At 38.0% G+C, this 17,224-nt stretch overlaps 1 protein-coding gene across 1 annotated transcript; it reads right to left on the reverse strand.

The window, feature by feature from the left end:
• Positions 1-928: 928 nt before the first annotated feature.
• LOC131775993 (uncharacterized) lies at positions 929-14,475 on the reverse strand. Its single transcript, XM_066163135.1, has 14 exons — positions 14,404-14,475; positions 13,543-13,684; positions 13,163-13,380; positions 12,043-12,279; positions 10,989-11,101; positions 10,229-10,459; positions 9,877-9,989; positions 9,002-9,615; positions 7,591-8,301; positions 6,672-7,029; positions 5,669-5,803; positions 4,960-5,197; positions 4,474-4,727; positions 929-1,299 (listed from the first exon to the last, which is right to left on the reverse strand). Exons 1-14 carry the CDS (start codon positions 14,473-14,475, stop codon positions 929-931), a joined length of 3,807 nt encoding a protein of 1,268 aa, XP_066019232.1.
• Positions 14,476-17,224: the final 2,749 nt, after the last annotated feature.

The raw sequence follows: 17,224 nt of genomic DNA on the forward strand, positions 1-17,224 counted from the left end.
AGGGAAGTGTATTAACACAGCAATTGCTACACGAAAGTCCATACATTTAAGTAAATTTCCTTACAATACATTATCTGACTGCTCTAGTAAGGAAGAGAGGTTAGCCTTCACTTACCCAAGCAAATGGCCCAGCAGAAAGAAAAAACAGCAAACTGAAATTCCACCATGGCTCTTTGCGACAACCTTTCCTTGACAACGAAGGCGTGTGCGTAATTTGGGTGGCTCTGGCGGGCGACTATTTATGCCATTTTACCAATCTGCTCGTTGGTTTTTCTTGATGCGTAAGTGAGATGACAGAATGAGTGACATTTTCTCTTAAGTAAGCGCCATAAGAACAATAGTCACGTAAGAGATGAGTACCCTGAATCGGTAAAAGGGTCAACACAAGGACTTATCAACTGGTTCGGTGATAGCAAAGTTTTACATGATATGCAATGTGAATTTAATGATTAACACCAGTCAGATGCTTGACGAGTGATTTCAATAAAGTCAAACAGCCAACTAAAAATGTTTTTTTTTTAATAGAATGACTGAGACATGAGAAATCAATGAACAGACACTTACCGCTACTGATTTTAATTTATTGACCTTTCCATTCTATCTTTTATTTGGCTTTGAGATGCTGTTCTTCAATCAAGGGTATCACGAAGAAATACTATTATCATTGGCCCTCACTTCCATTCCACTGTCCTGATTGCTTCTGAAACAGTGTCAAATGACAAAATTAATTTTGTTTCAAGGCAGAGAAAACTTAACACCAAAATGAGAAAAAGAGGTTTATAAGGTCGGTCCAACTTTAAAAAGGCATTTTTGAGGTCCATCATTTGTGAAATACTTTCGGCGATTACGATACTGTCTACAAAAGTGGATACATTCATCTAAAAGAGCGTTTAATAATAAAATATGAAACAGCAGAAAACCTCGGCACTCAGATCAAGTTGCTCGACAAAACTACAAGCATCATCATTATCACCGACATCATCAAGTGACCAGAAGCAGCGAAGCCACTGTTACAGGGTGTGTCTTTGTCACTGACACAACAAGCCACAGCGCATTCTTTGATCTTCATTATTTTCTTCATGTCATCATTTGTGGACAAGTTCTTCATAAGATCGCACTCCATCTTCTGGAGGCATCCTCTAGTCTCCACTTCATTATTGTCTTCCATCTTGTCGTGCATCTTGCTACAGGTGTAATTGGTAGGACAGTCAACCTCGGTTTGGTCCTTTTTGCATTGATCGATGGAGTAAGAATCCCCGACTCTCTTTGAAGCACAAATGGAACACTTGAAGGAATAAGCTTCAAAAGAGAAATGCATTAGAGCCTCATTGTTAGAGGTTTAGCTTTTCTCTTTAACATTACGTTCAAAAAATCAAACAATCAACTATAAGGGAGGAGCTTAGAGCACTCTTAGATGTAAAGTTTGAATTTTTACAATCTTGGCAGAAAAGATTTTGTTTTGATAAACTTGTCATTATACAGTATTAATTAAAAGTAATGACATTAAGCTGGCTTTCGAGTTTTGTTTTTTGCGCTTAAATTCGAGTCCTTCAGACTCTTTGGCCAGTGGATTGGAGGACCTACAGAACTGTAGGGAATTTTCATCCAAGAAAAAATATCAATAACTAAACGAAACAAATAATATTAACTCAAAAATCAATCAACACATAAAACCTGCACCTCTCAAACATACACTGAACTAGTGTTCGTTGTCAGGGATTACGGTAACCTCGTAATGAGTAGAACTGCTCTTTTGACAAGAGTTCGGTAGGAGAAAAAAATAAAAATAATAAAAAAAAGGGAATGAGAAAAAATCGGGCGAAACTAAACGAATTTCAGCGTTTTAACATGCCTTGACTCGGGCACATTTACTTAGAACTGAAATAAATCAAGTGCACATCATTGTTTACTTTTAATGGAAACGTCAAAAGGAACGGAAAAGCTAGCCCCCCAAAATTAAGGAGTTATAGGGAATTTTAAAGCTAGTGAATGTGACAAGTAAAGACTGATCAAGATTCTGAACAAACATGGTGTTATTTTTAGCCACCGGCAAATGATATGTTAGACTGAAACATTTTGTTTGCAATAAAGTAAAAATTGGATTAACAGCATGAAAAAAAAAAAAATAACAACAACAACAACAACAAAAACTACCACAACAACAAAAAAACAATTATTTAATTATAAAAAGACATTAGAATTATATTAACCACTTCCCTTTCGGGTGAAATCACATAGCCTTATTCCCATCGCACTTAGTAATTTGCGATTAGTCTCGCATAATTTGCTCAGAGCAGTTCAGTTTCTCAGTGCAGCCAAACGTAGACGCGAATCTGTACTTGGAAGAGCAGTCGATGTAGTGGCATCACAAGATTGAAAAGCAGGTAGGTTTGTGGTATAGATTTTATTAGTATTATTCAAAAGTCAGTAACAGATACTCTTAGAAATCATGGTCAATGGATAGCGACTTTCTACAAGAACGGCAAAAAAAAAATCAATGTGATGTGATCTCAGTTACGCAACAGCCAACAATAATTACGCTTGGACTGGAATTAGATGATGGTTGCTAAGACGGTTTCTGTTCGTTTTCCGTTGCAATATAAATATGAATATCTAGGCACAGACTTCCATCAGAAAACATTGACTTTGAAAAGTACAATTTTCACTGTAAGATGCTGATATCTTCAATCAAAATTTAAGTCATCCTGACGGTTGATTTAAGAAAAGGAGCAAGTGAAACTTTCGTGCGCAGAAGTTTCTGAAACAAGAAAAAATGCTGGTACTGTGCAATAAGAGAACGGCCTTGAGGATTTGGTTATACAAAAACAAAAAAAAAAGAAGGATAGAAAAACTAAATTTACCTGTGCATATTGTTGCACCCAGAGCAATTAAAATGAAATAAAATTTCTCCATGGCATCTTGAAAGTCAGATCCGCTCTTCGCAAATGATCTTTAACTGAACGCGGTGCGACAGCAACTGCTCTCTACTAATTATCAATGAAGTCATTATTCGTGTATTTCTATAAATTAAAACTAACATGGTGCAAAATATTTACATTGGAAGGATTGATTAACCACGAGAGGTTGGCTACAAAGGAGGAAGGCCTTTCAACAAAAACTTCTAATAAGCATTTTCAAGTGGTGTAAAAAATGATAAAGTGAGTATGTATATAATATTTGGATAGCATTACATATTAAGAAAAGAAGACGAAGGCGACGATAAAAAAAACTTTAGCTCATTTTTCAATTTTAAAAGCAAATTAATTTTCGAGGAATTGATTAACTGAAAGCTGAAATTTGCTTCAGCCCGGAAGGTGTATCGATTTGTACAAGAAAACAAAGATCTGTGTCGATCTGTCAATGCGCTCCAAGTTCTTCATAACATGCTATTCAACAATTGTGTTGTGGTCATAACAGAACTGTCACAAAGGATTAGATCTTTTTCTCAGGTCAGTTATTAAAGCTTCTTTGCTTTTCAATCAAGAATGCTTTGAGGACAACATCAAGTAGACTCTGCACACGAGGCTTGTCCCGATCTCTGTGATAAAAAGCGACTCAGAGCCGATAGCAAATGGTAGATAACACTTACTTAAATAGCAGACATTTATACTATTTTTCTCAATTGCCTGTAAAAATTCGATCAGGATTAAATTCAGTTCATAGCTCCAAGATGACCAAAGGTTCAATAAGGACCAATAAAGGTTCAATAAGGATCAATAAAGATTTTGGCTTAAGAAGATGGTCTCAATGGGGTCAACCGTTAGCCATTGTACGGCTGAAAAACATGAACCGTTCAGTGTAAAAATTGTCAAATTTTAACCGGCAGTTGTAAAAAAATTTAACGGTAAAAATGTTTTCTTTAATCAGAAAGGAAAGATGTTAACCTTTAGCCGTAAAATGGCCAAATTTTTTGCCGTTAGCCATCAAAGCCATCACCCCATTGAGACTCTCTAAGAACACTCAGTAAAATGATTTAAGGGACTTGTTGGTCTTGTATATGGCCCGACCGGTATGCAAATAAGAAACACGCCTAGAGTGCTTTATTCTAAGTTCCCTTTATTTTTATTTGTTGTCTTCTTCTAGAACAACCGTGGCTCAACTTTAAAGATGAGGCCTTTTTGAAATAGTTTTGATTCTTTCTACTGTGGAGAACAATATCATTGAAATAAACTTTACAATAAAGATTTCGATAATAAATGCTTTTTCGATCGATACACTTGGTTTGGCTTATGCTCAGCATTTTTACTTTCGTTCAGATATGAATCGTGTCAAAATGTTGGATTACTTCTGAAATCAATAATTTATCGTCATCGTTTAAAATAAAGACGTTTGCAAGGGGAATTTTCAGTGACATAAGTTTGGGCTTTAGTCAGTTTGAACTAGGGGGTTCACAAGCCGAAGGAATGGAGTACATTTTTTTGTTTTTCCTAAAGTATTTAAAAGCTTGATGCCACTGCACAACATTCCCTTTACCAGCGTCGCACTTTTTTAGATTCTGAGCGATTTCTTGTCTAGTTAGAACTCGATCCCACACATCGAAGCCTGTGATCCTCATCCTCGTGTCACCAACCTCTAGTGATCCCCCTCCTTGGAGTTCACCTCTTTGTCGGTTGATCGCTGATAAAATGTTCTTTCCGTCGAAATAATATTGGATTACTCCTGTAAAACCAGACCAAGTCACACAAAATTGATGCCAGTGCAAGTCCTCCAACTGACTTAAGTTCAATCTGCATTTGAAAAATACGTGAAAATTAGTGAAACATGGTTTTCGGTGTTCTACAGAAGCTTCATTCTTAAATTAGAGTCACTGCACTGAATCGTAAACGAGATACTCTAGTCCTAAAGCCAAAATCTTGAGAAAAATCCGGAAAACATCGTACAATTGAGTTTTCTTTTGCCACACGCATGCGAAAATAATGGATATCAACTTTCATTAATGTATGTTTAGTTATTCTTTACCGTTGACGATCTACTGGTTTCTTTCCATCTGGACTGATTTCCATCCTGAAAAGAATCCCTCCGTCACCAAGCGGCTTAATAAATGATAATATTGAGCTCCGACTCCCTCCATAAAATTTATGGAAGTAGCCTGGTCGTCTCACAAAGTTTTTGTCAAGCTTCATCCAGTGGCAAATTGTAACTTCTGGTAGGAATGGCAGGTTGTCAAACACAAGCGTGCCTTTAACGTCAAACGTGGCTGCGTAATTTTCAATAAAAGAGCACTGTTAGTAAATTATCATTAGATTTTCGCTAAATGAAATTTCGGTTTACCAACTCAATGGAACAAAAAAAAGGGGATTGCTTCAGGAGATTTTGAACGCAGATAAAAACAGAGGTGCTTTTCTCTGCAACCTAGGAGGTCTCGAATTCTGCCTTATCTAGTTGTATTATTGAGCGTGTTTCAGTCACAAAGATCCCAACATCGGGTGCAGTAAAGTCCTACATTCTTAAATCCTCTTTGCGAACCATTATGAGTGTAGGAGGTCAGCTTCCTCCAATTTTAATCTCGATATCTTGAACCAAAAGGAAAAAGCCTATCCTATATTAAAAAAAAAAGAGAACGAAGAAAGTATCTGACTCAATACGTATCTTATGTAATTTAATTAAAAAGAGGATGTCATGTTTTATGACAGCATACGCTTTTAATGGAAAATAATCAGTTACTTACGAACGCATTTCTTGTCTTTTGTTAGCATTTTGTTGTCTGGACATGCGGGTATGCATTTATTTCTCTCCACGTCCAGAGCAGTTCTACAAGCTTTACACCCATTAGGAAATTGGGCGCTATCAGGTAACTCGCAACCTGCAACCACATGAGGGAGCTTTGTCATTTGTTAAGATATCCAACAAGTGTTATAACATGTAAACTCTCTACTAACAGATCATCATTCAGTTCAGGGGATGTGGGTGGTAACCACTTGCTTGAAGTATAATAATGGCACTTAACGTAGCAAAATCGGATTGTGGACTCAATTGCAAAAGCAAGTCTCCTTGTGCAGGTATCGAGGACATTTTGGGTTCTTATTATATACTTATTGACTGATTGTGAGGGCTGGACGGGAAAAAATTTGGCTCGAAGTCATGATGTTCGGACTCAGCGCAGTGAGGTTCTTGCATCAAGATCGAGAGTCAAAATTTAATCCGTCTAGCCCGATCAAACTCAGTTAATAAGCTTTTTACCATATGACCGATGACTATTGAAAATTTTGAAAATTTGTTTCCACCCGCAGGACGTGATAGACGGACGCACACGAGACAAAAACCAAAGAGATTACTACAACAAAAACCTTTCTTTTATGCTAGATGGGTCATATGATGATCACTATACAGAGGTACTTAGAGTAGAAGCGTGCTGCAAGCACGTTTCTTTTACCTTCTTTCTTTCGTTTCAGGTCTAACGGTACGAACACTGATTAGCAAGCAGACCCCGCAATAAACTATTTACTAGCTTGAATGCATGTTTTTTTTGTACAGTTTCTCACGTCAGGCAAATTGTAATCTAATCCAGAATTAATGAAAATTGATAAACCGTATTTGAATTCGTCCATCTAAAAGTATATCGACAGATAAACTGAATCTCAGTACGATGGAGAGGAAAAAATAGCTGGAACAATAGAGAATATTTCCAAGAAGATCTAAAACAACTTTCCACGTTTGATTATAGGTCTCACCAGCCAAGGGATCGCAATCCTTATGACACTTCTGAACGCAAAGGTTTGTCTCCAAATCTTTGACTGTTTCTCCTTTACATTCTGCTTTCGTCAAATGGCGAGACCCGATATGAACATCCATCACCTTGGCAGGATTCTGGTCATTGCCAAACGCGTAGAAACGAGCATTTAGGTGATCCCCGCTGTCAACAAAAATCAGATAGATATCCCCACTCTCAGATGTCCCTAGACTCTTTCCATATTCAATGAGGGTGCTCTCTTCTGATTCCGTGATGCAAACAAAGTACGACTGATAAAGGGAGGCATATCCAAGTGCTCGAGCGTTGGCGTTCGTGGTTGATTTCTTTAAAAATGTACCCTAAGAAATAAAGACACCGTTGACCAGATAATTGAAGAAACGAGGCGATTTACGGACGAAATTAGTCAAATTCTAATAAGTTACATATTTTGGAAAGATTGATAAAACTTAAGGCGTTCTATGATTAAGGAGACAACGAGGACCGCTTTTTCGAACTGATTTAAAATGTGCAAGAACTCATCATCTAGGCCCGATTCTGGTTTTTTCCTACAATCAGATATGTGTTTTAATATTCTAGACTCAGCCAAAACTACTTATTTCCTTTAATCAAAGGGAGCATAGTACTTTGGTCGCTTGCAACCAAATTGAAAGCACGGATGCAGCATTATTGCCATGATTTTTTCACATAGATTAACATTTCAAGAGTTACATTTGCGAGCGCTATTGTTTTCTTAAACTTTTGAAACAGTACTAATTTCAATGATTGTGATTCGATCCAAACCGTAAGTTTGAAATTTATTTTGATGCTATTTAAACAACAAAGTTGCGGTAGTATTCTACATAATTATGTTTGTATTAACGTATTAAGGGCTAATACTGCATTTTTGTTGCTAGTTTTACCTTATAAATAGACACCCCTTCAGGAGAAATTTCCACCAAATAACGCGACTCTGGTTCCTTGGGCAGAGCTGCAAATATAACAAATAATGTTCCTGCTGTTGATGCAGTAAAGTGCAAGCATTTACCCTCGGTGTCCGTGGGGTCAAATCGGAGTGCATTTGACCATTTCTCTTGACATAGTTGGGTTGCCCTTGAAGGCTGCCTTGATGTAGATCGTTTGTCCGAACTTGTAGATGATATGTACACACGGGCTAACTGAGTTCCAACCATGTCTTCCGCTAAAGTGGGAAAGAACCTTTTCGATACCTTAAAATCGCTGGGATCCAGAACAAGGCTGTTATCGACTTCATTAAACGTTAGCACAAGACCAAAAATAGAAATTTTTCTCAGAGAAACATTGTTGGTGTTCCTGTTACCGTATGCACCGTACAGATGAAAGGAACCATCGTTATCACTTGTATACCATTTCTTTTCATAGAATTTTACAAGGCGGGTCATATTATGACCAATGTTGAAAGTTGAACGTTGAGCATTGGGTAGATCATCTACCATGTCAAAGGAAACCTTCAAAACTGTGCTGTCTTTAATAATATCCGCCCAACTTAGAGGCTCACGGGTAGTTAAAAAAGGACTCTGGTGATTATCCTTGAATGTTTGGTCGCTATGTGGTGTACAGGCATTCAACTCGATGTCGGAGATAGACATTGCACCCTTAAATAAAAGAAGATCAGATTCATTTCAACGACAAGTAATACCTATATAGTTTGCTATCCAACAGTCATTCCTATCGTTCCTGTTCTTGTAACCTGGTCAAAATTTCAAGATCTTATCAGACTTGAATCAATCATTTTCCAATTAGGACGTTTATCATTACGTCAAATAGATACCCATTTAAGAATAAGAAGAATATACCATCGATAGCCTCTATTTGGCGCGAAAATATGCATCGATATTTGTCCGCGGACGTTCTCTGTTCCGAGATGCGAACAGCTATCCGAGAGCGAAGCTTGAGGAAACTTTGAGTTTGGAGGAACAGATATTCTAGCATATTTTTACGCCAAAAAGAGGCTTTATTTCGTTTATTATCTTTCAGATATTTTGCAACGCGTGGATGAAACTTTTTACTGCCTGTGGTACGTTTACTTTTCAGTGCTCTGTGATATAACTTCATGAACAAACAAACATCTTCCTTTTCTGTAACAATAACTAGACGCTCTCTTATCTTGAATTGACTCTAAAATGAACGTTTTTATCGTAATAGACGTATGGTTTCAAAATGTGGTAATATCACTTGGGGTATATCCTCGGATACTCCCCGGTTTTAGTTGGGGCATATTCGATCGCGTGATGAGTTTAGACCAGTCTCGCACGAGCAAAATTATTGGATGAATTATAAACCAAATTATAATACCTCTTCCATGTATATCTCAATTGCCCTTTTCAAGCTCAACCTTCGTCTTTGTACAGCATTTTCCACTGCTTGGCGACTGTCAAACTCACAATAATATCGCCTCGTTCCATGATCATCTTCTACTTCGTAATATTTTATGGTTTTGCCTCCTTTCTCTTCCGTCTGTAAGTGCGCAGCATTTCCTTCACAACCCCAATCTACCGAATCATCTTGGAATAAATCATTAGCCCTAAAATCGAGGAGGTCAGTGATAGATCCTATTTGGAAACGGAAGGCCTTCGGATAGTCTGGAATTGTCTTGAGCCATTCTTTGAATTCTGTTTTAAAAGTTGGCGAGTACACGTCCGATAAAATGGACGCAATATGCTGGCTGCCTCCTTGGGCCACCACTGAAGTTGATGTGGTCTTTGTCTGTTTCCTGCTGCTCTCACCTGTCTCGAAAGAAGCACCGGCGCCAACACTTGCAAACAAATTCTTAAACTCCATTTCCATTTGAATTTCAAATTCCTTTCTGCTTTTAGCCTCTTCAGCATCCATCGTTTTGCGTATCTCCAACTGGCCGCCAAACTTTGCAGATTTGACAAAATGTGTTCCCCAGCGTTGAATAAAGTTTTCTAGAAAACCAAAGATACGTTAATGTAATTGATGCAGATTTGAAACTCAGTTTTCAAAAAGAAGCTGAAGCGGAGAGCTCCAAGACTACCTCCAAGGGCATAAATAGAGAAAAACAACCTAATTGAAAACTTATTATTTTCTGGACCTTCGGCGTAAAAAAATATTACCTAATAACATGTTGATCAAAGTCAGGTTACACATTTTTTGACGATGAGCTTAGGATCGACATCTCCTCTACGTGTCAAGGTATGATACTTAACGATATTTAAGAGGTCCTCCTGCCGAGAAGTAGGAAGTTGGTAAGTTCATGAATTCTCGTAGAAATGACATGCTAAGATCTTGTGGCTTAACCTCATCCAGAAATATTTCATATCTGCGAAGAAAAATTAAATTACGTGTTTGTTATACACAAATATCCCGACATTACCCAAGTTAAATGAGTTGGTTGAGTTGGAAATGCAAAACAATCATTACATCATAATAAAAGGAAGTACCATTATGATACCCATCACCCATAGCGTTACCTACCATGACACGAATATCATCATCACCTTCGTTCCCATGGCTAAGTTAAGTTCCCGCTCCCTAACGTTGTCTTCAACTGACAATTACCTGTCAACATCAACGTCCATCATTGCCAAGTACTTCTGGCGAGCGGTTGCTGTGGACTCTCCCCAGGCTTCTTTCACTCCTGCAGAGAAACCGTAGTACGAGCCAGATACGCCTGCCTGTTGTTGAATGTGCTTCCGATATTCCTCGCGACTTTCAAACGTCATTAACGAGGCGGACGTGTCATAGATACCGTGAACGTTCATGGTATCCGGAACATCCAGGCCATCGTACCTAAAATAGAAGTGAAATTGAACCTGAGCACGATGACTCAATTAATACCTATTCAATTCATTTCTTAATATAATCAAAGGTAAATTGATACGGATGAAATATAATTTCGATGGATCAGAAAAATTGCGGCAAAGGTGATGGAAATGTGGGAAGTAATAGCTGCAATATGTAATGTCTGAAACAATCAACTGCCAGCGATCTCGAGAGAAATAAGGAGAAACACTTTCATCAATCCGGTGATGCCCTGTCCAAAAGATATGAAATAGTGAAAGATAATATTAATCACTGAATGACACAGCCATACTCGTCGATCCTCCGATAATTAGTGCTATGTGACTCGAGGCAGGCTGGGCTTAACTAGGTCCATAGTGAAAAACTTTCAGCAGACGGCTAGTGGTAGGAATAAAAATAAACGGTGCGGTTCTGATCATAAGCATCTGTAAAGAATTGTGACAATTCTTTAATAATGAAATTTCTGGCATTTTGTTAAACCACGGTGCTCGGTGTTTCAAACATTTAGCAAACTTACGTGGCTTTGTTTGCGCAGTTTCTTTGAACGATGCTGATTTTTCTGGATTCTGGGCTGTATTTTCCTCTCCCGTCAAAACCAACTCCCATAAACGCTGCACCATCGATCATGTTCTGTCCCAGTCAGCATTACGAATCGTAAATCGTTAAAAATTTACTTCAAGAATGGAACAATCTTAATTACGGTGAGAACTGAACTTATACAAATAGTACAATACAATACAATTTCTCTTCGAGTGTTTAACATGATAGCTCACGAGTGAGATATCGCGTTGAATACTCGAAGAGAAATTCCATATCTACCCCATGTCTTATTGGGTTATTCTATAAGCATAAAAGCCCTTCACTGACAAGAAAAGTCAACTTAATGAATGAAAAAAGTTGTAAAGTGCGTTGGCGATAAGGCTTCAGATGAAAAATGCGTTGAATCATTACGAAAACAAACAATGTGCGTAATTTCAATTCACAAAATTCTCAGTTATGAACTTTTTCCTCCCCGACAGAAGAAATCTTTTCAGGTACACGGCCAAATTCGGCTGGGGATATATCATCTAGTTGTCTCTTTCGTCCTCAGCCGCGAGAAATGCAACTACCAAATTAAAGCCACTAAGTACGAAACTCACGGTTTTTCTTTTCGTATTTTGGTTTTCTTCCCTCTCTAGGAAGTTTTGAACGTCACTATCTGTAGGCGATGTGGATTTTTCAGTGTTTTAGCAGCCACACTCCACACTTTAAGGTTAAGGCTTTGCATGATGGAGTAGCGCGAAAGACGAGTGACCTGTCCGCAACTGATTGGCTATTTTAAACACACGTGAAATATTGTCGTATTTTTTCACGTGTATTGATACGACTTTTCTTAGGGCTGGAAATCCTTATATAACACTGCAGTTTATAAAAAATTAAACCTTTTACAAAAAAAAAAAAAAAAAATTGGATGGTAGTCAATATAATTTGCTCCTGAGAGGAACGAATCTAAGGGCAGAGTTGGAAGCATATATTTATATTCCTACTTGTTTATAGTCAAATACTGTTCATGAAGCAGGGTGTTCATTTACCTGACAAATACTCGACTTCCATTTTGCCGAATAACAAGGATCAGTTTCTTTGTACCCAGATCCCCAGCAACCGTTCATTAGTGCCGTTCCAAGGCCCGCAGGAAACACATAAGGAGTTTCTCCTCCTTCTTTGGGCGACTCTTCTCCCCCTGAGATACTTGCATCGATGTGATATCCAGGAGGGAGAAACATATCCTCACTTTCCCATCCTTTGTCTGGAGTGATGTCAAGTTTGATCTATCAATGGAAACATAAATCAGTTATTTCTTAAGGTTTTTTTTGTTAATTTCTTATAATCACCAATCAGGACTAACATTGAAAAGCTGTCAAGTTGCTGAGTCAGAAGAAAGGTTAAGAAGTTTTCTAGAATTTCTCGTTGAGCAATTGATTGTCCATATGAAAATGGTATATGGTTTATATTGAATTTATTGCTGTTCTGTTCCAATTTCATGTACGTATTTACGATATTTAAACAGGCTGGCCCAGTTCAGCTTTAAGCTTGTTTGAATAGGGGCCTGTATAAACAATGACAAGCCCAGACCACAACACTGAGAGCTATGTTCCTTGCGAGAAATGTGTGGGTTCGTCCCTTGCTAACCAGTATAGCGGAAAATGCAGGAGGCAGGGCCTACGGCTTATCTTCTTTAACCGAGAAGAATTGAAAGTTTAAGACAGCACATTGCCTTCGGTTATTTTAAGAGCCTGAGTGTTGGCTTTAACCCTTCTGCACGGCTGTCTGGCGCTATACAACATGAGCTAGGCAAGGGCGGTTAAATTTATTAAATTGATTACCGTAAGAGAGGATTCAAGTTAAAAGACACAATGCGGTAATTCAGGCCTTATTTCGTTGATATTTCTTCTTCAGTTATGTTCAGACTCAAAGAATTTTTCTTCCTGTATTGTTTTTCTTCGTTGCCTAAATGCGGGTGGCTAGTCCGAATGGTCGGAATAAGAGAAACAAAATTGTTTATTACTGGAACCTAAATGGCTATTCCCGAATGGGCTGTCATTCAAAAGTAAAGACACAATTATAGAACTTTTGGGGATTACAATTAAACAAAAAGTTGTGGATTCAGTCCAATGGTACTGTTTGCTGTTTCCCTGAGTTACTTGTGCTAACCTCCTTCTTTAGAAAATCCGCAGCCTTTCGCTGGGCATCATCAATTGTCTGCAGTTGTTTGTCCACAAGTTTTCCAGCCACTTCGATTCCTTTTTCAACCGCGGCTTCCTGAACCTTAGGGTTTACCATCACTGCGGCAGGGACGCGCTTGGAGCCAATCACATCTCGTACCTCAGACACTTCATTTTTGAGATTTGCTGCATCGTTTCTGATATAGTCTTGCACAATAAATAAGGAATATTATTAAAACCTAAAGGAAGAGCAATTTTTGAGGCGGCTCAACTATAATTGTATTCTTGACGTTCTTTGGTTCGCTTTCGAAAAATGTTTCATCGAGTTTACCTCTTCATTTCGAATTCACTCTGCGACTAGTAGCAAACTTGTGCCCTGCTCTAAACCAATCTTATACAAAAGTAAAACCCGATCCTTTTGAACTTCTACGTTTTCCTGTTTTCGGTCGTTTGCCTTTTTCACTTTTTTCACTCTCTCGCATGATAACTGACTTTTAAAGATAAACTCTATCTTTAATTTGAAAATCAACAAAAATATGACCTTTGAATATGACCATACAACAGAACAGTGGGGATCAGGTTTGTCAAATCTCCATTTGTCTATGGGAAAGCCAAGTTGTCCGTTCGTTTGACAAGAGTCCCACATGACATTTGCGGTGTCATGTAATGGTCACGTGTGTCATGGTCTCCTGTCTTCATCCACCCTATTCGAATAGGCAAACGGGAAGCTCCACTTGCGGACACTTTTCCAATTCCAATAGGTTGAAGTGTCAGTTATTTTAACAACAATTCAGTCGTTCCTCGCACATTTTTTGGTTTTAAAGGTTGTCTCAAAATGATAGCTCGAAGCTTTTTCCCTTGTGGTCGTAAAGTACAAAGAGATGTCAAACCTCACGCGATCTGAATTCGTGCCCCGAGGCTCTATCACTGAGTTACCGAGAATATGTGGGTGAAATAAGACAGATGCTCGCTTTATAGGTGAGAAGCGTACGAATATACACGTTTAAAAAGAATAAGATATTTCCCTAATTTGAACGAACAACCTCAAAATGAACAATCATTCTCAATATATTTACAGATGGAGGATACTTTGGTGTTTGTCATGATTATGACCATTCGTAATGACCATGGTAGTTATATCATCTGTCATATTTCAGTGAGTTTCTTTCTCTATATATACATTGACTAATATAAGTAGCATCAAACTATTCTTGTAAAGGATAATTTTACCTGAAACTTGCAGTGGAGTTTGGTGGCCTGTGGAGAACCCCGGTTTATCTTCAAAGGTGGAATTTTGGACATGTGGAAGAGCTTCAACTACTACTTTGTACAAAATGATATAAGATAATGTTAAAACAAATTGAAATATAGAAAACAGCAGCCTATAACCGCAACAGCCAGTGAGGTTATTACCTCCATTTCCCAACCATGTGGGATATCGCCGGTGTATAACTAATTGAATAAAAATTTGACCAGCGCTGGAGATCATCAGTCACTGATTCTCTTGCTCCAGAGGAGTAAGCACTTTCCATGCTAAAATTTGCACTGAGAGTGCATTAAACGCTGAGAAGCTGCTCTCCGGAAGTAGACCATCATGAAACGTGAGCACCCTTTACCAAAGATTTTTAAAATACGAAGTCAGTCCAGTGGCCTCGACATCTTACCCATCATAACTCATTTTCCTAATTCAGTGGCTGGCAATTTTTTCTAATCCAGTGGCTGGTATATTTATATCTAATTCAGTGGCTGACATATCTTTTTCTGTATTTTTTTTCTAGAGGGGTGAGGGGAATTCATAAGAATCATGTATGTATTCATTAGTTACTAAATTGAAACATATAATTTTATTTTGATGACCTTACGTACTCAGTCTCGAGCTTTGAACTGCGATGTTCTTACAAGTATAAATATCTACTCCAAAGGGAACTTTGATATGAGTAAGAATACTTTTCACTACTTTTAGGTGACTTCTCTGTCTTCACCAATTACCTCTGGGCCAATCACGTATTAAGAAGGGCCAGTGAATAAGTTCTGTTTGAACCAAATGATACAAGATGCTTTTATCTTGTTTGGACGTACACTTACCAGAAGGTAGAAGGAATAATAAACAGATACCAAGCATAACTGATTATCCCTTATTTTCCTGGAAAAGTGAAAAGCGCAGTCTTCAAAAAATGATTCTTCATGACACATGGCATGGATCATACTACACTTGGAATTAGTGATGATATCGATATCCAAAAGCTAATAGTTCTTACCTTTTTCAGGTCCTTCTACTTCCTTAGCTGTTCATCACTTCGTCAAGAGCAGCACAAGACTATAGGTGGCTAATTATGCACAAAATAAACGTAGCCACAAGGTACGCCAAACAGACGGCCACTGGTACCTGGACTTCAGTTCAAATGCCGTAACATTACGACAAATACCTGAGCTTTGCCATGTGACAAACTCAATCTTTCGAATTCATTGTAATCAGCCGTAAAAATACGGCAAAAAATACTTGGTCCTGTGGTAAATTTCTCGTAGGGCTTAAAGGGGAGAGCAGTACGGGGCAATTACTCTTGACATCAATAGAAAGATCTTCAGAAATAATTTTGTATATGTTTAAATTATTAAGAATATGTAAAAGTACGAAATACTAGATAACTGTGTAAAATCGGTGTTTAAAATCAGCCCGCTTAAAATCGTCATGAATAGGAAATATTTTCACAAAATGAGAAGTCACTTGCCAGTTGGGAAATTCAAATTCCTGTTAATTTGGTGAGAGTAAAAGTTGTACTGTTGAACAAATTGGCGAAGAAATATCGCTCCTCAAAACCGTGGGAAGGATTTCTAGTAGTGGCAGAATTTTTTCAGGCCGTTGCAGAGGATTTTCCAGTTCCAGCGTTACCTTAAAAAATTCTGAAAGTTATGGGATTTAACTCAAAGTCGTCTATTAAACAGTACTCCTTGGACAAATATAAAACTAAAAAATTATATTTACTGTTCCCAAGTATGGCCCAAATAGCTGAAAACTTCAGTTGAGGTCGGCAAGTTCATTATTTAGAATCGAAGTATCGTAAACTCTAAAGCAAATTTTTAAAATTGAATTTTCCTCAGCATGTTTATTCTCCTTTGTAGGCTCCTAAACGTCTGTCTTTCGAGGCTAACAGTAGACAGACTATCTTAATAAAATCTGAAACAAAACTCCTATCGCCCTCGGGTCTAAAGATACTTAAGAGCTTCCTTGAGGGCGGAATGAAAATTAATATCTTTACAAACAGAGCTCGCCATCGTTGCTTTTCTCCCACTAGGACAAAATGTCAGAATGACGCTCAAATGACACATTAGGCTCGTGATTGACAGCTGGAGCTTAACTGCACCTATCAGGAACTCCGTTCGTAGGCCAAATATTTCACCCGGTCGTATCGATTAGAAATTGCACTCAGGACTTCAGAAACCGAGTGATGAGACTGCTTGGCTATGTAACGAATAGAACCCCACATTACCGAAAAGCTTAGGCAAAAAGGGAACTAAAAGGAATTAAAACGAGTAAGCTTCTTCAACCGAATGTCAATATCATAAATTCCTCGTTGGAGGATATCAGTGACGACACTTACACCGTTTCGCAGGGACCAGTGAATGGGCGCAAACTGTCTGATAAACGTACCTGTAAAAGTTGTCTTTAATTGTCTTTAAACGAATACTTGAATACATATGAAGCGTGAAGTAACACATTTTTTCATACAAAGGAAAACAAATAACCTCCACCGAAAAGAAAAAACGAAAAAGTTAAATGATTTCGCGCCGTGAAATGCAAATGATCTCAACCAAACGCATAAAGGTCATACACGAAAACGAGTAAGTCGTTAATGGCAGTGGTCAATATTACTGTTAACGGCGTGACTGGGATACTATGAATCTCTGGTAAATATCTATTGAATGATAGCAATCATTGAACGTAAATTTAAGCTTAAAGAAACGGTAAAAAAAAAAACACACTTACTTCGCAGTCACGGCGATTAACCCCCAAAAATAGACAATTTTCTCCAAGTAAGGCCAAATTTCTACT

The sequence above is a fragment of the Pocillopora verrucosa genome, chromosome 1, assembly GCF_036669915.1.
Source record: "Pocillopora verrucosa isolate sample1 chromosome 1, ASM3666991v2, whole genome shotgun sequence".
NCBI lineage: Eukaryota > Metazoa > Cnidaria > Anthozoa > Scleractinia > Pocilloporidae > Pocillopora > Pocillopora verrucosa.

What these genes read in the sequence shown, in the direction of transcription:
- LOC131775993 (XM_066163135.1), bottom strand. Translation starts at nt 14,475, where the DNA reads ATGTCCAAAATTCCACCTTTGAAGATAAACCGGGGTTCTCCACAGGCC. An exon ending in AGGAGGACCTCTTAAATATC is followed by an intron (nt 9,616 to 9,876) that starts GTTAAGTATCAT and finishes TTGGTTTTCTAG; the next exon opens with AAAACTTTATTCAACGCTGG. An exon ending in TCTAAAAAAGTGCGACGCTG is followed by an intron (nt 1,300 to 4,473) that starts GTAAAGGGAATG and finishes TCTCTTTTGAAG; the next exon opens with CTTATTCCTTCAAGTGTTCC.